The 22,476-nt window shown below is 42.9% G+C and overlaps 1 protein-coding gene across 8 annotated transcripts in view; it reads right to left on the reverse strand.

Moving 5' to 3' along the window:
- Positions 1-14,282: 14,282 nt before the first annotated feature.
- The window catches only part of LOC141063400 (bifunctional protein GlmU-like), a 274,066-nt gene continuing 265,872 nt past the window's right edge, over positions 14,283-22,476 (reverse strand). For all 8 annotated transcript variants that reach the window (XR_012224880.1, XR_012224877.1, XR_012224878.1 and 5 more), the window contains 2 exons: positions 19,715-19,897; positions 14,283-15,577 (listed from right to left, as the gene is read on the reverse strand). Coding sequence is in view for 3 of the 8 variants with exons in the window: in XM_073557413.1 (XP_073413514.1) it covers positions 15,317-15,577; positions 19,715-19,897 (444 nt within the window). In the remaining 5 variants the exon portion in view is untranslated. The remainder of the gene's footprint in view (positions 15,578-19,714; positions 19,898-22,476) is intronic.

Raw genomic sequence — 22,476 nt, forward strand, 5'->3', positions numbered from 1 at the left:
TTGATCCAAAAAAACCAAGATCCATTTCTCACCAGCACTGATCCAAGTAAAGAAGGGGCCTTCAGTGTGCAATAATGAATAACTTGCTTTATTATGTTATTACAGATACAGAAGCAATGTCTCAACCCCTAGCATAGATCTGGTTCTTTATGAAGCTCGACAAAAACCTACATCTGGAATAGGTCTTAGAAATTTGCGACTTTTTCTGTATTTTATTCCCACAACAAAGCAAGTTGGTCATTATTACATACTTCTTTACTTGTATCTTTTTTGGGGAAAGTGATTGCCTCACAGTTGGTATTAATGCATCAACATGGTATTGAAGCTTGATGCTGATCCACACCACCCGTGAAATACCAGCAATACTTTATCACCTCTAGGCTTAAACATTGTCAATATATGCACATGGGTTACCGACCCACTAGGGCTATTTGTGATTTGCTTCTAAAACGTTATGCTCAGCAATTAAATGGGTGGTCCAAAATGCTAATTAATTTTTATCCTAAATGCCTGTCTATTTAAAGCAATAATCTAATCTATTTTCTAATACACTTGAATTAAAAATCCCTATAGTTTCCTAATTACACTATCTAATTGCTTTTCTTTTTTACAACATCCTTTTTGATGACACTTAGTTTGAGAATCCCAGTGCATGCTGGGATACTCAAACAAAACGTCATGAGGGAGCAGAGGCTGCGGTCACTGTTGCAGCTTCTGCCATCTCTCAGAAATGAAGCGTCTTCAGTGATCTTCATTTCAGAGGCTGGGCTAGTCCCTGCTCTGTCACTGTGTGATTTACACAATGACAGTGCGCTCTAGCTCCGTCTCAGATCAGCAGTTACAAGCCAGCAACAAAGCACACTGTCAGTTTGCGTTGTAAGAATATGCAATATGCAGAGACCAGTGATATCACTAGTGTGGCGGCACTGGTTTCCGCCTGTAAGCTGGGTATTCGTCCTCCCAGGCATAATAGAAGTTGGGAGAACTGGCCTACCAGAAGAGGCCTGGGATTTCATTACGAGTAGCGGCAATCCAAAGATGCGGTGAGGACCGAACGGGTGGCACAGAGGGTCCGGAGAGGGTGAGTATAAGGATTATTATTCTAAATTTTGATGGCCTTTTATGGCTTAGAAAAATGGTGCCCAGCAGCATAATTTTGCTCAATCCACATAGAACCAAATTACAAAAAAATGCATTTTGTCAAATGCGGATTTTTGTAAACTTTGAGTAGAATCCAATTCCACTCAAATTTAGTCTCTCATCTCTAGTAATATTTATTAATCAAGTTGGATTTTAAATGTATATATTGTACTTATCATTTCCAGATTTTGATGAAGATGATGATGATTATTATTATTTTTATTATTATGGTTAACCTAAAATTAAGTAACAAAAGAAACTAAATACTCCAATGTCTAGGAAATGCTGTCACATACTTGCTTTCGGTGAGCAACTGTTCTTTTTTACTCCCCTTCTGAATGCCCACCTAGTATGTCCAATTCAGAATGTCATTCCTGACAGCCAATAAGTAAAAGCACCTTCTCATTCATTGGCACTGGACGCATTTTGGACATATGAGCTAAAGAGCAGGGCGCAGAATAGCAAGTATGTAACTGCAATTCTTAGACACTGAAGCATTTTTTTAAATGATCACAAGGGTATACTTTATGTATTTTCTGTGATCTTACAAATAAATGTAATATCAAGTCAGAAACTTAGTATGAGAAAACCTGTACAAAGTGCATTTTCTATGTTCCTCTATGAAAACCACCTCCTTTCACAGGGGGACAATGCAGCCATGTAAATGAGTCCTAAGTCATTATAATATTAAAGCCTTCCTTTGTTGACATAGCTGAAGGTTAAGTCTATTCATCTAATGCTATAACTAGCATAACATTTACCTAATTCCTCTATGGATATTTTCTAATCTAATACTGATTAATGGACTAAAGCACAATAACACAATACAGTTTTATGCTGGTGCCAGTGCTGACATTCCCTCTCTGTCTTGGTGCAGCAAAATACACACAACACTCTTCAATAGGAAAAGCAAGGAGGAAACAAGGACAGCATTTAATTCATTCAACCACAGGGAGTTACTGTCCCTGAGACTTAACCATCCTCATTTTATGGCTTCCAAACCAATAGGCTTTTGTGCCACTTTCCTTACCTTCTACAGATTAACATAATACTGCATTGCTGTATAAAGAGGAGTGAACTCTGTGAACTTGCTCCTCTTTTTATTTTGATATATTAACTATGATCATTTGTCACTAAAATGAGTTTCTTGACATTCAGTTCCATAGCAGCCAGAGTGGAATGCGATCTCTACGACTTCACTACAGTAAAAAAAAAAAAAGTGACTTTATGATGTAATGTCACTTTTATTTGTATGGACAAAACACTGTAGATTGTTCAGAAATAAGGAGTGTTCACTGGCTTTTAGAATTAATGTGATCTGATTTCTATATTCAGACATACATATTCACCCAATATATACAGTAAGAGATTTTTGAAATTTTCATTGCTGAAAAATCCTGAAAATGAAATAAACTCCAGTCGATATACTGTCATATTACACAGGGCTGAAAAGACTGGTTAACTTCTTTAGGGAAAATAAGTAATAAAAGTTAATTACAAATATCTTCCAGACATTTAAAAAAAAGCTTTTTCATTTATTTCAAGGCTAATTTTTGCATGTATGCTTTGTTTTATTAAATGGATGTCCAGTCAATATATATATATATATATTTTAGAAATGGTTAAAATGGCATATAAATGTGAAAGGATACTCGCCTCCCTAATCCCCGGAACTCCCGATCCCTGGAACTCGCTGATTCCAAGAACTCCCCAAACACCGGAGCTCTTCCCCCTGGGCCTTGTAGACAAGAAATAACCATTATGCCGATCACTCTCTGAGGTGAGTTTCACTTCTGATAGAGATTAGCTGATGGGGAATTTCTTATGCATTGAAAGTAAGCAGAAAGTGAACCATGGGGTTTCTGGGAAGAACAGTTGCTGTTTTTGCATGCCAAGGATTCTTCAAATGTGACATGGCATCCGCAATCAACTCAATCCAAAACTGTGCTCCTTCCCTTCTATCCACTGCTAGGTACTCAGCACAACAAATTTTAGCATCTATTTTATGCTGTTACCCTTGTGAACATGAAAAACTTGGGATACAACAACATTTTTGCAGGAAAAATGTATTGTTTCATTTTCGCGGCTAATTGTTTTAAAATTCTGTGAAAACCCAGTAGGTTCATGTTGCTCATCACACCTCTAAATAAGTTCCTTTTGGGATGTAGTATCAAAAATGAGGTCACTTGTGGGTGGTTTCCACTGTTTAAGCACATCAGTGGCTGTGCAAACTTGACATGGCGACCGATATCTATTCTAGCCAATTTTGGAGCTGCAAAAGTCAAATGGTGCACCTTCCTTTCCGAGATCTGCTATGCACCCAAACAGTAGTTTTCCACCACATATAGGATATCGCTGTACTCAATAGGAATTGCACAACAAATTGTATATCCACTTATCCTTGTTACAGGGGCGGACCTACTGCCCGTGCAGCCGGGTCATTGCACGGGGGCCCCGGGGGAGAGGGGGGCCCCTCCAGCACCACATGGCTAATTATTCATGCAAATTAGCCATGTCAACTTGTGGAGCACGAGCGCCGCAGAGCCAGCAGGGAGGAGAGCAGCCCCCTGCAGGAGGCAACGGGAGGGGTCTCACTCCTCCTGAGGCCGCGTGCCAGTGCAGCCCAGTGCAGAGGAGCCAGCCCTGAGGGCTGAGGTGAGAGATCATCAGAGATCAGCCAGCAGCGTCAGTGCCGTGGGGGAGGAGATGAGGGAAGACAGACTGTCTGACTGTCACTCACATTGCCTGCCCTGTGGCGCCGGCCAGACGGTGGCTGCAGTTCAGCCGCAGGTCAGTGTGGGACATCACGTGTCTGTCTGAGTCTGTGTGGCTGTGCCCTGCCCATAGCAGCAGCTCAGTCAGGAGGAATGTGCAGAGTGCAGACACGGGAGAGTGGAATGTACACAATGTGGATCCTCTTGGTCTGGACTCTGGCCTGCCCTGCCTGCCTGCACAAGGTAAGAGTACCGGAGCTGAGCAGGACTGAGGGACTGGGACCGAGGAGGCAGGCATGATTTTGGGGGGCTCCTTGGGTGGGGGAGAAAACTGAAGCATGGCAGGCATGATTTTGAGTGACTCCGTCAGGGGAGAACTGATGCATGATGGTCTGGCTGCTCATAAATGGGGGGCCCCTGGCCTTGGGAGAAGCATGGCTGGGGGTCCTGGCCTGGGGAGAAGCATGGCCTTGGCTGCTCATGAATGGGGGGGCCCCTGGGGAGAAGCATGGCTGCTCATGAATGGGGGGCCCCTGGTTTGGGGAGAAGCATGGCATTGGCTGCTCATGAATGGGGGGGCCCTGGGGGAGATGCTTGGCTGCTCTTGAATGTTGGACCCCTCGGAGAGATGCTTGGCTGCTCATGAATGGGGCGGCTCATGGGGGAGAAGAAACCTGAATCAGGTGGCCCACATAGGGGCAGAAGCAGCATAAACTGGGGGTGCCACATAGGGTGAGAAGCACTATGCCAAAAGTAGACTGCATTTGGGGGAGAGCATTATGAAACAAAGGGAAACGGGGGTGCCTATACATATTACCTGTCTTGGGCTATATATATTATTTAGAGGCTATGCTGGGCTGTATATAATACCTGAAGGCTATGCTGGACTGTATCTATTACCTTAAAGCTATGCTGAACTATATATTACCTGGAGTGGAGGCTATGCTGGCCTGTATAGATCACCTGGAGGCTGTGATGGGCTATATATTACCTGAAGGATATGCTGGACTGTATCTATTACCTTAAAGTTATGATGAACTGTATATATTAACTGGAGGCTTTGCTGGGCTGTATTATATATTACCTGGAGTCTGTGCTGGGCGCTGTATATATTACCTGAAGGCTGTTGCTGTACTGTATATATTAACTGGAGGCTGTGCTGGGCTGTATATATCACCTGGAGGCTGTTGTGGGCTGTATATATTAACTGAAGGCTATGCTGGGCTTTATACCATATTTTATTTGGAGGCTGTGCTGGGCTGTATATATTAACAACTAGAGGCACTGCTTGGCTAGTGGGCAATATATGTTATTTGGAGGCTGCACCCTACATATATTATATCCAGCCCCGCATAGCCTCAATATTAGATATACAGTACATTTACGGTGGGAAAATCCGCAGCAAAAATTGACATTGTGTAGATTTTCCCACTCTAAAAAAACGCAGCATATCCGCTGTATATTTTAGTGGCACCATGTAACGCGGATCTAGCTCAACTGCACTTGCCGCGACCGGCCGCAAACCCGATAGAGAATGAATGGGGCTTGCCGGATCGGTGCCACAAGTCGCCCGTTAGGCAGCAGAGGTGCGGAAGTCTGCCAGATCTGCTGCTAGTAGGGGGGGGCCTGAAAAATTTCTTGCACAGGGGCCCACTACAGTCTGTGTCCGCCCCTGCCTTGCTACCTTTGTGAATATGAAAAATTTGGGGCTGAAGCAACATTTTTGTGGGAAAATTAAAAATGTAATTTGTTCCTTTCACATTGCTTTAATACACATGAAGCACTTTGTTTTAAAATGGTATCACTTGTGAATAATTTCTGTCTTATAGGACCCTCAAAGTCACTTCAAATTTGATGTGGTCACTAAAAAAGTTGGTTGTGTAAATGTTGTTAGAAAAATGAAACATTTCTGATTAACTTTTTAACCTTAACAAAAAAAATTTTGTTTAAACAACTATGCTGTTCATAGATGGGCAGACACCTGGATGTTCAGGTCCCGCGGGTTCGGCCGACAGTTACAAAAAAGTTTGGATTCAGGTACCAGAACAGTATCCAGACCCAAACCTGGACCGTGAATGGGGGGCCAAAACATCCAGTGCTTGCTGCGCTGCCATATGCATGACAGGACGGAAAACACCACTTTTGATTGGTGTTAAAATCATCAACACCGGTCAGACAGCCGTGGCTCCTATGCTGTGATCGGAGGACTGCGCTGTAAATAAATAATAGCATGGGTTCCCTTGTATTTTTCACAACCAGCCAGGCAAAACTCACAGCTGAGAGCTACAATCCTCAACTGTCAGCTTAAGCAAGGCTGGTTATCAAGAATAGAGGGGTTCCCACTCCAATTTTTTAAAACTATTTAAATAATTAAAAAAAGGTGTGCGACAACCAGCCTTGCTAAAGCAGACAGTTGGGGGCTGGTATTTTCAGGCTGGCAAGGGGCCATGGATATTGCCCCCCAGCCTAAAAATAGCAGCCCGCAGCCACCCAGAAGAGACACATCTATTAGATGTGCCAATTCTGGCGCTTTGCCCAGCTCTTCCCACTTGCCCTGTAGCGTTGGCAAGTGGGGTTCATATTCGTGGGGTTGATGTCACCTTTGTATTGTTAGGTGACATGAAGCCCATGGCTTAGTAATGGAGAGGCATCTATAAGACATCTATCTATTACTAATCCTATAGTTATATGGTAAACTAGCTGAAGAGCCTGGCGTTGCCTGGGCATAGTAACCAACTGTGGTTAGTTATAGCAAATTATGATTATATTGCACATAAAAACATTTCACATCATATATTCAACACTACAGATTTGCAACACAAATTAACTAAATGATTACCCAAGTATTGATAGTATTTTATTTTCAACTCATTCAAGAGCCTTTGGATAAACAACATGTGTATCTGTGTATCTAATCCTATCTTGTGTGATAATGTCTGATGAGCTGTGTACCTAATCCTCTCCTGTGTGATACTTTCTGCTGAGCTGTGTATCTAATCCTATCCTGTGTGATACCATCTGCTGAGCCGTGTATCTAACCCTAGCTGGTGTGATACTGACTGCTGAGCCGTGTACCTAATCCTATCATGTGTGTTACTAACTGCTCAGCTGTGTATCTAATCCTATCCTGTGTGATACTGACTGCTGAGCCGTGTATCTAATTCTATCCTGTGTGATACTGACTGCTGAGCCGTGTATCTAATCCTATTCTGTGATACTGTCTGCTGAGCTGTGCATCTAATACTATTCTGTGTGATACTGTGCGCTGAGCTGTGTATCTAATCCTATCCTTTGTGATACTGTCTGCTGAGCCATGTATCAATTCCTATCCGGTGTGATACTGACTGCTGAGCTGTGTATCTAATCCTATCCTGTGTGATACTGACTGCTGAGCTGTGTATCTAATCCTCTCCTGTGTGATATTGACTGCTGAGCTGTGTATCTAATCCTATCCTGTGTGATACTGACTGCTGAGCCGTGTATCTAATCCTATCCTGTCTGATACTGACTGCTGAGCAGTGTATCTAATCCTATCCTGTGTGATACTATCTGCTGAGCCGTGTATCTAACCCTATCCTGTGTGATACTGACTGCTGAGCCATGTACATAAACCTATCATGTGTGTTACTGACTGCTCAGCCATGTATCCAATCCTATCCTGTGTGATACTGTCTTCTGAGCCGTGTATGTAATCCTATCCTGTGTGATACTGTCTGCTGAGCCATGTATCTAATACTATTTTGTGTGATAATGTGTGCTGAGCTGTGTATCTAACCCTATCCTGTGTGATACTGTCTGCTGAGCCGTGTATCTATTCCTATCCTGCGTGATACTGACTGCTGAGCTGTGTATCTAATCCTATCCTGTGTGATACTGACTGCTGAGCTGTGTATCTAATCCTCTCCTGTGTGATATTGACTGCTGAGCTGTGTATCTAATCCTATCCTGTGTGATACTGACTGCTGAGCCGTGTATCTAATACTATTTTGTGTGATAATGTGTGCTGAGCTGTGTATCTAACCCTATCCTGTGTGATACTGTCTGCTGAGCCATGTATCAATTCCTATCCGTTGTGATACTGACTGCTGAGCTGTGTATCTAATCCTATCCTGTGTGATACTGACTGCTGAGCTGTGTATCTAATCCTCTCCTGTGTGATATTGACTGCTGAGCTGTGTATCTAATCCTATCCTGTGTGATACTGACTGCTGAGCCGTGTATCTAATCCTATCCTGTCTGATACTGACTGCTGAGCAGTGTATCTAATCCTATCCTGTGTGATACTGTCTGCTGAGCCGTGTATCTAATCCTATCCTGTGTGATACTGACTGCTGAGCCATGTACCTAATCCTATCATGTGTGTTACTGACTGCTCAGCCATGTATCCAATCCTATCCTGTGTGATACTGTCTTCTGAGCCGTGTATGTAATCCTATCCTGTGTGATACTGTCTGCTGAGCCATGTATCTAATACTATTTTGTGTGAGATACTGACTGCTGAGCTGTGTATCTAATCCTATCCTGTGTGATACTGACTGCTGAGCCGTGTATCTAATCCTATCCTGTGTGATACTGACTGCTGAGCCATGTGTCTAATCCTCTCCTGTGTGATACTGACTGCTGAGCTGTGTATCTAATCCTATCCTGTGTGATACTGACTGCTGAGCCGTGTATCTAATCCTATCCTGTGTGATACTGGGCTCCCCCTGCAGTCTGTGTCAGAGGGTGGTCTGTGTTGGCATGATAATAAATTGTGTTATTTCAAGCTTTACAGAAGGACGATAACGCCATAGAAATGATAATAATAGACAAAATTGTTTGGTGAATTGGAACACGCAGGGTTAAAATTTTACCTCACAACATAGCCTATGACGCTCTCGGGGTCCAGACCTGTGACTGTGCAAAATTTTGTGACTGTAGCTGCGACGTGCAGATGCCTATCCCGGAAATACACACAGACATACATGCATACTTTTTCCCCCATTATGAACATAGGGGCAACATTTTTTGGTGAATTGGAACGCGCAAGGTTAAAATTTTGCCTCACAACATAGCCTATGACGCTCTCGGGCTCCAGATGTGTGACTGTGCAAAATTTTGTGGCTGTAGCTGCACCAGTGCAGATGCCAATCCCGGACATACACACATACATACACACACACATTGAGCTTTATATATTAGATAAGAACACAGCCAGAGTAAAGTCTTTTTATTTGAAAGAAAACAAAACACACTTTTCCATTTTTATTTAAAAATAACAAACACAGTTATACTCGCCTAACACCCATTCCATTGAATCCCTCATCTCCTGTAATAAGACCAAAATAAAAAACAACAATATCCCTCACCTGTCCTTCGTTGTGTCCCATGCCTTAATCCATGTCTGGGGGATAAACAGTTGTCAACCTGGATGGTGCCAAGATGTGAACGCCCAGGCTGAGAACCACTGGGGCATGAGCAGCTGCAAGCGCAGCATCAGGGACTAGCGGTGATGTCATTGATGTTATTGCATGTCAATAAGGCTGCTTTCCCAGCCGGGCTGAACTGCGGTGACCTTGGTGAGATCCCTGCTGGCACAGAGAAAATGTCTCATGTTGCATCACTGATGTAAAGGTACTGGAAGTAAAGTTCATTGGATGCAGTAAAGAGCCGGAGGCAGAGAAGGGGATAATAGAATTTACTTAAACAGGTTATTGGCGTACAAGGAATACTCCGCACAGGGAGATGAAATCAATAATGAAATGGCACAGGAACACTGAGCACAACAACAGAATTTGAACAAAAACACAATATTTTGGGGAAAGGGTGTATGAAAGAAGTAACTTATCGCTTGAAGTTCTTGTTGGGGAGAGGCTGGAATATCTCCCGCCGGCGTCGTAGATTGTGGACAATGTCTCTTGCTCTGTCACGGAGGAACAAAATGCACTGTGTCCTGACCATGTCGATGTATCTGGGCTCACTTGGCTTGAGTATGTTGGAATGTAGAAACAGTCTCTTTTGTTGATTCCTCTGGGATGGCGCAGAACACGAACAGCATGCAGGCTCACAGGCCGCGGCAGCGTGCGAACCTCTGACGAACTCGCTTTGAACAGAGCAAGTAAGATTATCTTTCACTGGGAACGAGACGGACAGCTCAGTCAGGAGACAGTCCGTTGGTGAGTCAATCCGCAGGGAACTAGAGGATGTGGCGTTCGCAGTCAGAGCAGTGGGGAGGGAGTCAACCTTCTCCTTGTTCTCCTGTCGCCTTCCTGCCAAATCTCCCCCGTTCCCACGCTCAGCCCCTTTTATCTCCCCCACACCCGCTGCTGTCCAGTGCAAAGGTCCTCCCCACTCAGATGAATCGTCCCCCCGGCAACAGTGGTGACAGTCCCGATAGTTCCTGCCCCAAAGTGCACAGGGAACTGCTGACTCTGTCCTGGTTCATCTTCTTACACCGAGCTCAGAGAGTTCACCACAGTTCACTGTGAGAAATTTCCAAATCCTGCTTCAAGAGTTGGCCATCGTAGCAAGCGTGATCATTATTGTAATAATTTTCACTCTGTCACTTGTTCCTTGTCCTCCACATCCACCTGCTCCTCCTCCCACTCCTCCACATCCTGCTACCTGTATCATGGACTTTGAGTATCTGGGCAAAGGCTCTATCATGTGCAATATTCTACGGGCAACTTCATGTGAGTTAGAAAAAAAATTGGCATTTTGTTGAAGAAACTTGAAGTAATGAAATACCAAGAATTTTGGTTATGTTTGCTATGTGACAGTAATTTTTAATTTGTGCCTTGCCCAATTAGGTGAAAAGTCTTAACATGGGAAATCACCCTGGTAGGTGCCAGCCAATAACGTCTTATTTATGCTAAAAATTATTATGATGCATAAATTGGGCGCAATCAAAGCCAAAAATTTTTTCTTAAATCAATGTTTGCCCTTTGGGATCATCTCCACACAGATGCCCAATCCTGTGCAGGGTCCTACCTGTGGCATTCACCTCAGATGCTTGGCCAAAAAAAGGTAATTTTCAAAAAAAAAAAGAAGCAGAGACATAGTGAGAATTTGTTTCATGAATTTTGTTTTGGAAAAATTCCTGAATTTTATTCCCAGACCTGAGCAGGGATGTCTATTTTTCAATTAAATAATGGCAGCTAGGTATCTTCTATTAAAGGGGTTGTCCGGGCTTTTCACATAATCTCAGTACATATCTGGGCTGCAGAATTATGACAATAAGTAATTTACTTTCTGTCACTAGTTTGCATGGTTTTCTTGATATTCTGAACAGAACGTCCAAGGGGGGGTGTTATGGCATTGAAATGAGAACTAGTCGTAACCTCCTACTCTACTCCAAACATGCCCTCTATAGCAACAACCCCACCCTCCATAGCTACAGGCCCTCCCCATCCACATGAAGAAGCCCTCATCACAAAGTAACAAATCCTCCCCCTCTAGCAGCCTCGCTGCAGAGAGCAGACCAGCCAGCTGCTCCTCCCCCAGACACAAGCTGAACAGTGTTCTATGGAAAGTGAAACTAGTGAGGAGGGAAGATTGTCCTGTATTCTGAGATAGGCTGCTCCCATCAGTATTTGTGTCATTAGAGACACAGTGCTCACACATACACTGCACCAAATCTGCTGCTGTGTGAAGACATCAGTGACACAGAGCTGTCTCATTCACACAGCAGAGGCTTTGTCACACAGCAGATTACATCAGTGACTGCCATCCCCTGTGCAGATTAGAAGCTGCAGACCCCCATCACTGGCCATCACACAGTCTGTTCTCACTGCTGCCAGCAGCCTGGGACAGTGAGGGAAGGAATTACTGATAATGAGTTATGTATTGTAATCATGGAGTGGCCCAGAATACATGTAAAGAACATGCCTACAACTGTGAACATTGGGTTTTCTTTTTTGTGTGAAGCAACCAATAAGTAGGACAAAATAACTGAAAACTTCAATGTGCATAACAATTCACCTCCCTAAAGTCAGTACTTTGCAGAGCCTCTGTTTGCAGTAATTAAAGCTGCAAATCGCTTTGGATAAGCCTCTATGAGCTTTCCTCATCTTGCCATTGGGATTTTTTCCCAAGATGGTTTTCTCTGGCGAACAGCAATCTTCAAGTCTGATCAAAGACTCTCAATTGAATTAACATCTGGGCTTTGACTAGGCCACTCTAAAACATTTATACATTTCCCCTTAAACCACTCCTTGAGTGTTGTTTTAGCAGTATGCTTTGGGTCATTGTCTTGTTGGAAGGTGAACCTCCATCCCAGTCTCAAATCGCTGAGAGACTGAAAAAGGTTTTGCTCAAGAATGTCCCTGTATATTGCACCATTTATCTTCCCCTTGACTTGGAACATTTTCCTTGTCCCTGCTGATGAAAAACATCCCCACATCATGATGCTACCACCACCATGTTTCACTGTGAGGATGGTGTGCTTGGAATGATGAGCTGTGTTGGTTTGGTGCCAGACAAAGCGTTTACCTTTCTAGCCAAAAAGTTAAATTTTTGTCTCATATGAATATATCATCTTCCTCCATACATTTGGGGAGTTTCCCACTTGCCTTTTGTCAAACTCAAAAGTAGTCTTACAACTTTTGTGTGTAAGTAAGGGCTTTTTTCTGCCCACTCTTCCATAAAGGTCACCAATATGAAGTGTACAACTGATTGTTGCAGTATGGACAGATACTACAGTCTCTGCTTGTGAACTCAGCAGCTCCTTCAGAGTTACCTTTAATCTCTCTGCTACCTCTCTGATAAATGCCATTCTTGTCTGGGCTGAGAGGTTTGGTGGGTGGCACTCTCTTGGCAGGTTTGCTGTGGTACCATGTTCTTTCCATTTGATGATAATGGATTTGATGGCACTCTGGGGGATAATCAGAGATTGTTTTTTTTTTTTTTATAACACCATACATAAATTGTATTCTCAACAACTTTGTCCCTGACTTGTTTGGAGATCTCTTTGGTCATTGTGATAATATTTGGTTAGTGGTGACTCTTATTAGATTTATGCATTGAGTGCTAAGCACTAAGATGAAACACTGAATATATCAAATTTATATTGCTACATAGAATAAACTTATAAAAATAAAGGTACATAGCACCTAAATTGGCCAATTCATAAGAGTCCCACAAGCAAAGAGAAAGCGTACCTTTCCTGTTAGGACCTGTTAGGACCCATTCAGACGACCGTATTGCTGGTCCAAGTGCGATCCAACAAAACATCGAATCACACTTTGGACCAATACTGACAGAATGGAGAAGATAAAAACACTTTTTTTTCCATCTTCTTTACATTCAAGAAAATCAGATCACGTACTGATCAAATCCTATTCAGATTGTGATACAGTCTTGTGATTCTAGGCTGATGGGAGGAGTCAGGAAAGGAAGCAGTAAAAACCTCCACTCCAAATTTTATATATTTAGTGTTTGCATACAGTACATCTTAGCCCTTACAGGTGCTGCTGTATTTGATTATTTGTATACTAGATGGAGGCCCAATGCTATCGCATCGGGAGAGCGGTATTGTCATGATGGGGGAAGGCTTTGCAGCATTGAGAATCTCTCCCCCCATGTGCTCACCCACCTATCCACTCTTTCTTTCCCCATGTGCTGATTTCTCCCATCTGTGCTCTCTTCTTTGACTGGTCTACTCCATGTGCTATCCCCCTTGTCTGCTGTCTCTCTCTTTCCTGTTCTGTGTTCTCCCCTCATGTGCTGTCCCGTTTGAGCTGACTCCCCCCTGTGCTCTGTCTCGCTCACCCCTGTGCGCTTTCTCTCCCCCCATCTGCTGTCTTGTCCTCACATTGTCTGTGTCTGACCATGTACAGAACATACCACAGCTCCTGGGCAGGGGAGGAAGCAAAAGACAATACTGACATTACAGCAGGAGATCGCAGAGGATACATTTTGTGAGGTAAAATATTGTTTAAAAACAGTCAGTGAAATATTTTATCTCACAAAATGAATCCTCTGTGATCCCCTGCTGTAATGTCAGTATTGTCTTTTGCTTCCTCCCCTGCCCAGGAGATATAGTATGCTCCGTACATGGTCAGACACAGACAATTTTTAAAATGAACTTTTGTTCGTGGGAAAACCCCTTTAATGTGACCAGCTTCCTCTGCCTGTAGACACGTCACACATATGCCACCGGGATCAACCGAATGATTCACTGCGCCTGCACGGAATTTGTGCAGGCGCAGTAAATCAGATCGCTGCACGGCGTATACAGTGTGTGTGAGTCTGTGTGGTGCGACGGTGTTCCGCTGGAAAGGCTGGTAAAACCAGCAGTTTCCATATTGAGACACCCATCACTTGGGTGTCCCAGTATGGCGGTCGGTGAACTTCCGCCGCTTGGAATTCTGGGATCCGGACACATCTGGACGGAACAGGATGTGAAGACATTACAAGGTAATTATATACATAGATTATGCAGACATAGCAGCTTGCACCTATTCACACTTGCTTTATTCTGTTTGGGGGTGCTGGTTATAATTTTTTGTGGATAGATCGAAAGATACTGTAGATGATAAATAGATAAAATTTGCATGTGTCTGTTATTATTTTGGAATAACACAACATAACTTCCATGTATAATGTCAAAGAACAATTTATTTATGGGTGTGTGCACACGCTGCGGATTGTCCTGCGGATTTTTCCATGCGGAGTTGTCAAAAACCGCAGGTCAAAAGACCTGCTGTTTATCTGCAGCTTTTCTGCGGTTTAGCCTGCGGGTTTCCCCTGCGGTTTGACACCTGCCATGGAACAGGTGCCAAACCGCAGCTGAATCTGCACAAAGAATTGACATGCTGCGGTTTTGAAACTGTAGAAAATCCAAGCGGAAAAATCCGCACTGTCTGCACAGCGGTTTACATTTTGCATTTATTTTAATGATACTGTACACCGCAGCAGGAACTGCTGCGGATCCGCAGGACCAAAACCGCTGCGGATCCGCAGCAGAATCCGCAGCGTGTGCACACACCCTAAGAAGTATATGTAAGAGTGAACAGTACCGTGCACCTAACTGCTACTCTACATCCCCGTTACGCATAACACGTAGCCGTTCCTCTGCGCTTGTTGAGCTGTCCCTCCCAATTAGTGTTACAGGAGCCTTGTAGAGAAGAGCAAACAGTACATTCATTAGCCCCTGGAGCTATTGTCACTGTCCTATACCCTCTCTGGGCCAATCAGTCTTGTAAAATCCCTGTAGAGCATTTTAGCCAAAGCTGAGAGAGAAGAAAAATCCCTGAACATTAAATGCAATTCATGTTGATAAATAGCAGAAATTAATGACTAGACATTTATAGAATTTACTGGGATGATTCTGTTGTGTGTATTTCATACGTGACTGATTATGGTGTCCATGATCAAATGGCTGCAATCAATACAATAATGCAAAGAGCAACGTAAAGACATTCTCCCAAGCAAATTTATCTCATTCTCTTGTTTTCAGCTAAAAATGGCACGTAATTTAGAAGCTAGGCAGAGCTAGTATTTCTTGAAAAAGGACTAATGACGAGCTCTGGGAAGCCTGTGTGCTCATCCATCTCCCGAGTGAATTGAAGGTCATTGAGCTCTCCAATCACTATTTCGGCAGTAGTGAAGACTTCTAGATCCCCCATAGCATGGCCTCCAATGGTCTTCCCATCCTTGTCAGACAGGGAGATGTGGAGGTGTGCCGCTTCATTCAAGGTCCCCACTAAAGAAACTATTTCAAATCTTTCCTTTAAATGTATGATCTGAAAGACAGAATTAATGCACTTCATTATAAATGTGATACATACAGAGACAGGGAAAAACTTTGTGTCTATATCTAATTCTGCACGAGTAACAAACTAGTTACTGCAAATTCAAAAGCTATGGAGGAATATATCGTGTTTATGAAATATAATTCAGTCAAATACATTGTCAAAAGAAATCAAATAATCAATGGTGTCATAAAGAGAAAGAAAAAAATATATTTTTCCCCAGAATAGGGTTGATGTGATGTAAAAATCTCCATCATTCAGCTATCTTGGATTAGGTGTTTTTTCTGCACAGTTACGTGGAAATCCACACCATCCATCCTGTGTATAAAGGGTGTATAGGCAAGTCTTGGAGTGCCACAATGTCATTGAGATTAACAATGTAGCAAGTTGAATGGCATTTACATATATTTGACATTTTTTATTGTAGTTGTTATATTATTGTTTGCTGATCGATTGTTCAATTGTGTGACTTTACACTGGGAAATGATCAGGAATAAACTTCTGTACAAATGCTAATTTGAGTGATTTCTGCGCAACGTAAAAGGCTCTTAGGTAAACAGCTGAATCCCTTAATTCCTAGCAAAGGGTATATGCATTTATACAGACAATGGTGCTTTGCTAACTCATGACGTAGGTACCATAGAAAAAAGGAAATCAACACCATAGATCTTTGGAAAGTTGTATAAAGGGAATCGGTCACCACAATTGACCTATCTAAACTATTAATATGGGCACAGAGGTTATAGAGTGTTGGGGAGAGTGATAACTGTGTGTCTTATATCAGATGCTTTGTTGTAGAGAAATCATTTTTTATTACTTTATATAAATTACCTCTTCCAGACTCCGACGAGGACACTGCCTGGAAGATAACTCTGCCTCCAGAGCTTATTTTACATGAAATGGAAGTTACCAGTGTGAGACAAGTAATTAACACAGAACAGGAGAAATTAACTTGGTCTTCTTGCAAACACATTTTTACTTCTCTCTGAGCTCTGCTGTGTTGCAACCATATTGCAGCCATGTCTGCCTGTGAGATGGAAGCTGAAGCTGAGAAGAACCTGTAGATGTGTCAGGCATAACCGCACACAGCTCTGCAGTGATATCAGGAAACCAGAGAGCGCCATTACACATCACATTGGTAACTCCACCTTCATGTAAACTCAAACAAAAAAGGAAGCACTCTATAGTGCCATAGCATGCAAACATGAAATATGAAAAATGAATTGCATTAGTGCATTAGAAATATGAAAAATTGAGAAAGCTTAGCGCATAAAAAGGCCAATTTATGTGTACCTGGAGGCCACGTTAAGGCGTTTCTCATTTTCCAGGACCCTAACCTAATGCCAATCCTCACTTAGACTAAAGTCTTCTTTTGTATGGGAACCTATGAAAATCCTCTCCTTAGACTGAAATCTAAGAGATTTATGCACCTGTTGACATTTAAGTTATGCTTGGATGTGACGGTCAGTTTTTGAAATTTGTATTCGTTAACCTTCTGACTGAGCTCTCCACCTTTTAAGGCCTCGCCAGTGAGATCGCTGTGTGTGAAGGGGATCAGCGACCACCCCCCCCGCCGGGTATCGCTGATCATGCTCGATCGGCCTGGGCTATTTTTTGATCGCTGGTCTCCCGCTGGCCAACGTGCATCGCTGGGTGTGGCAGGGGGAGCCAACAATCAGCAAGGCTCGCAGCGCTCTAAGGTAAATATCGGGTTACTAAGCAGCGCGTGTCACTTAGTTACCCGATGTTTACCTTAGAAACCTGCGTGCTGGCAGCTCTCGGCCCGAGCAAGCAGGTTTCTAAGGTACACATCGGGTAACTAAGTGACGCGCACCGCTTAGCAACCCGATATCTACCTTAGAGACCAGCGTCCTCGCTGGTGCTGATCGCTGGTGAAGCTGCCTGTTTGGCAGCTCATCAGCGATCATGTAGCGATGCACCAGCGATCCTGACAAGGTCGTATCGTTGTTGGGATCGCTGGTGCACCTTTATGTGTGACAGGGCCTTTAGCCACAGGCGGTTTTAATCACAGCAGGGCCACTACCCCTCCACAGAGATATAGATTTCAGTCTACATTTTTTTAAATTTAATTTCCCCCTTCATGTAAAATAATCTCTGGAGGCAGAGTTATATCTCAGGTAGCATCCTCCCCATAGCACTAATTTACATAAAGTGATAAAAGACGATTTATCAACAACAAGGCATCTGATATGAGGCACACAGGCATCACTTTCATCAGCAGTATATAACCTGTATGCCAACATTGCTTGGGTTAAATGTGGTGACAGATTCCCCATAAAGGAGTTGTATGAATTCTTGTCCATGGACGTGTCAGGTATTGCAGATTAGATACAATATGTCTGATCTTTTCTTGCTTTGCATTGTGATATTCCTCTATTATTCCCATTGAAATGTAAAAATAGATTGAATACTAGGTATTACCATTCTTCTTGTCAAAGGGGGTCTCTGGATGTCCATTCATTGCTGACAATGTCAAACTGTCTGGTAATACCTACTATTGACAAGAGGAATGGTGGTTACCAATCAAAATTATAATTCACGTGTGCAAGCGATTTTTCCTAGAAAATTTGATGCATGGAAAAATAATTCTCTGCGAATTGAATGTCTTTTGTTATGTCTCGGGATCTCTGCAGACTCCACAGCATATTAAATGTAATACGTAAAAAATAAAAGAATCCTTATACTCACCACTCAGGCCCGTTTGCTCCTCACCACCACTCACCCGGGCCTTATCACATCTTCAGATTGCCATTGGCCAAGCTGAAATCAACAGGCCTCTCACATCTGCAAAGTGCACCGTGACTCTTGCTGGCACATGTTCAGAGTTCTTCAGGGCCTATCAAACCTAAACGCCCAGTCTACCATGAGAGGCCCATGGATTTCAGCGCGTCCAACGGCGATCCAAAGATGTGATGAGAACCAGACGAGTGGTGGTGTGGAGCAGTGGGGCCAGAGAGGTGGCTGGTGAAGAGTGTATAAGGATTTTTTTTATTTTAATATTTTAATGGCCTTACATGGTTCAGAAAAATGTTGTCTACCAGCTGCCATCTTGCTGAATCTATGTAGAAGCGAATGACAACAAATCCACAATTTGGCGAATGTGGATTTTTGTCAAATTCGAATAGAATTCAATTTCACTCGAAAAGTATTCACTCTTCTCAAGTAGATACACCCAGTTATCAAGTCATTCACACATTTTAATTAAGAAAACTCGAAGAGCAGCAAAACATAGAGCTCGAAAAAGTCCAGAATTATTTCATGTGAAATTTAAGTTTTTACTAAAATAGACATGTCAGAAGAGATGCATGGCTTGACTTCCACTGAATCATTGAATTCCTATTAGATTCCAAATTATCTCTTATAGATGTTATTTTTAAAACAATGGAACAGGTGATCTTGAGATCTTGGAGAGCATCACTCTTTGGCTGAACATTTCGTTAGTGTGACCTGAGTATTAAAAGGAGGGACTGGATAGGAGCCAACTTATAAAAAAGTGATCTACCATATGAGATGTGCTATGATTAGGACTTTTCCTCTTTTACATTAACAGAACTTGCCAGTTATGGCCTTTAACATGGTGCCAATAATTAAATAGCCACTTTATGCCATAGTCATAAATCTATCGGTTATTTATCCTTCCGTCTTCTTCGTATGACAACCCCATTCCAGGGAAACATAAGGGAAATAAGATACATGGAGATGGCTGTCTTATCGTCCGGGATCATGTTATTATTATGCTATACAGCAGTCAGTGTTTCGAAGGCGAATGTATGCATGGTAATTGAGGCAGTGCTAGGAGAGGTATCTCCTCTGTGACATAAGAAATATCCTACATATTTTACCATTTTAGCATTGCCAATGTGTTTAATTAAAGATTATATCAAATTAAAGATGACAGGATACCTTCAGGGGAAATGCATCTCATTCTCTGCATTTCTTGAGAACAACAGAACGAACAGATTTCGACAACAGCTTGTAGTTTGGCACCTAAGCCTTATAATTACATAATTAGGAACAGTACACTTCTCTTGAAACACTCCACGGCCATCTTGCTATATCTATGCATGACTTAAACTGAGCCAGTACATCATTGGACCTGTCAGGTACCTCATTGGTATTCAGCGCATCTGCGTTCGCCAGCCTAAGTGTTGCTTTGGTGACGCTGCCCACACAAGTAATAATAAACGGCGCTCTCAGATTCTTCTCCTGTACAAATTTAAACAATGATGTGACTATTTCTTCTCCCGGTCCCAATCGCAGGGCATAAACTGAAAGAGAGCTCGGTCCTTCCTGAGAGAGAGAAAGAAAAAAAATAGATAATTGTTTCTGTGTTTCACAGAAGATGGCTTTAACATGGGCAAATCACTGCAGCTAATTACATTCTTTCAACAGCACAGTGTGATACTTGGACAATGACACATTTTACTTTTACGTAAAAATATCATTTACGGGATCATATAGTAAAATACTTCAGGTTTTGATTAACCTAGACTATAGAAACTCATCAGCGAAAAACCTAAACCAGATAACTGTTGCCCATAACCATAAGCCCTTTTAGGGCAAGGGAACCTTAGAGAATGGGGTCACCTACTCAAGACTTTTCTCCATGAGGCAATCCACAGAACAGCTGACAGACAGTTGCTTTTAGTCTGGCCAATTTGAGTTATTCATGTATAATGTGGATGTTCATTTATTAAAATGACCACTATATAATACCACCATTTTCCTGTGGATGCCGGGTGTAGAATTAAAACTACTAGGTACTGTTGGAAAAAAGATGGCTTATGGGTGTCATGCACAGTGTAGGAAAGACTAAGTGCAACATGAAGGGATAATGGGTAGGGAACCCAACACTATGGAAGGGGGAAGTGGATTCTCCTAGGCAGATTTAATGTCACCCTGTCTGCCCTAATGTTCCTATATAGGTTCTGCACCTATCGCCGAGCAGGATACCTATTCCCTGCCTGAGCCTAGCAGTAACCCCTGCATAGGGAAGGACAGGATAGCGCTAGTCAATCCTCACTACAACTAAAGACAAAAGGCATACACAAACAAGGGAAACACTTAGCTTGAGTAGACTTAGAGAGAAGCACAGATGTTCTACAAACACCAAAGAGGAAGACAGCCAATTGCTATAGCTTAAAGCCTCAACAGGGAAATGGAAATGGAGATATCACCGCAACACCCAGCAGCAAGCTGGATGTTATAAACACCCCGGACCAGGTTTGCCAGCTAGAGCTGGGGGAAGGCTGCCACTGGGTCCTAGAGTAAGAAGGACCAGGAAGAAACCTGCAAAGCAAACTGCTGAGGCCTTCTGCAGTCTGATGCAGAGCGCCAGTCTACAGCCTCTGATACACCAGGGACAATGGGAAGAGGTATGGTCACTTATTAATTTAAATGACTTGTATATAATGAAATATTATGCTTCTGAAATGTATGGATAGCCACTACTACCCCTGATTATTTCAGTTGACTGCTTGGATGTTTGGAAGTAAGACATGTGGCAATCAACAGTTTACCTGATGTTTTACTTTAAATATAAGGTTGTATTGCCGTACAGCAACTGTCACTTCTTTGCCTGTGTTCTACCATTGCCATTCAGCGTAGGTTGTTTTATAGTTGAATTTTATCTGGAATCTATTAGTAGTCTAAATGTGTCTTGTTAAAAGTCTGCAACTGCTTAATTAAGCAGCAGCACCATCATATTAACCACTGATACATTTTACCACGTTGACTTGCTTATATTCTGTGTAAAGAGCAGCTTAATTGATATAATAATATGGCTGATTGGTGTAAAGTATAACAATAACATTGATTATTTTATTACAATGGTTACTGGCCAGGAGTGAGTTTATCTGTTGTAAGTAGAAAAGTGGGAATGATTGATCTTGAAGACCAAGTAGTGATGCCCAAATACAAGGTTACAGCATCCGAAGAACAGCAAATTTTGTGGGCTGTTCCTGGTGTATAGTGGTTAGTACAGTACTGTGTGTGTATATATATATTGTGATAAAACACTCCGGGATCGCCTTTGCTGGGGTCAAACGTCACGTGCGTTCAGCATGAAACTCAGGCGCAGAGCTGGGATTCGAGTGTAACTGACCCTGAGTCAGGTTTATTAACGGTGAAAGCAATGCAAAAAGGAAATAAAACATAAAACAAATCCTTGCCTGTCCGGCACTAACTAAACAATGGACAACCTAACTACCAACTGGCGGGCTTCTCCCGTCCAGCCAAACCACAGTTGCAGTGGGCACTGCTTCCACTCACGTGTGTCTCTCACACAGACAGGCTCTCTGTGTTCCCAGGCTGAGACACTCACACAACCACCTTGCATCCTTTTATATCCACCTCCCATTATCCATTAGTAAGCAGGTGCGATACTGACCAGACTAGGCCACATAGGAAAGGAATCTGGGCGAGATATACCTGCCCTCATCCACTATTCCCACATGATTCTCACATATCCCCCCCTTCTGCTCAGACCACTCCGGTCGAGCAATGACACCCGCCAAACAGTGCACTCGGGACAGGGCATCTGCATTCCCCATCTGTACCCCTGGGCGGTGCTCCACCGTAAAAGTGTAGGCCTGCAGGGCAAGGAACCACCGGGTCACCCGGCTATTCCGTTCCTTGTTCAAGTGCATCCACTGGAGAGGGGCATGGTCCGTGATCAGCCTGAACTTTCGGCCCACCAGGTAATATTTGAGGGCCTCTAGAGCCCACTTAATGGCGAGGCACTCTTTTTCTACGACTGCATACCTTTGCTCGTGTTTATTCAGCTTCCTGCTGAGATAGAGGACTGGGTGTTCCACTCCGTCCCTCACTTGTGAGAGTACGGCCCCGATACCAGTATCAGAGGCTTCCGT

The sequence above is a fragment of the Dendrobates tinctorius genome, unplaced genomic scaffold (genome assembly GCF_039654945.1).
Source record: "Dendrobates tinctorius isolate UK_male_01 unplaced genomic scaffold, ASM3965494v1 ptg000250l, whole genome shotgun sequence".
In the NCBI taxonomy this organism is placed as follows: Eukaryota; Metazoa; Chordata; class Amphibia; order Anura; family Dendrobatidae; genus Dendrobates; species Dendrobates tinctorius.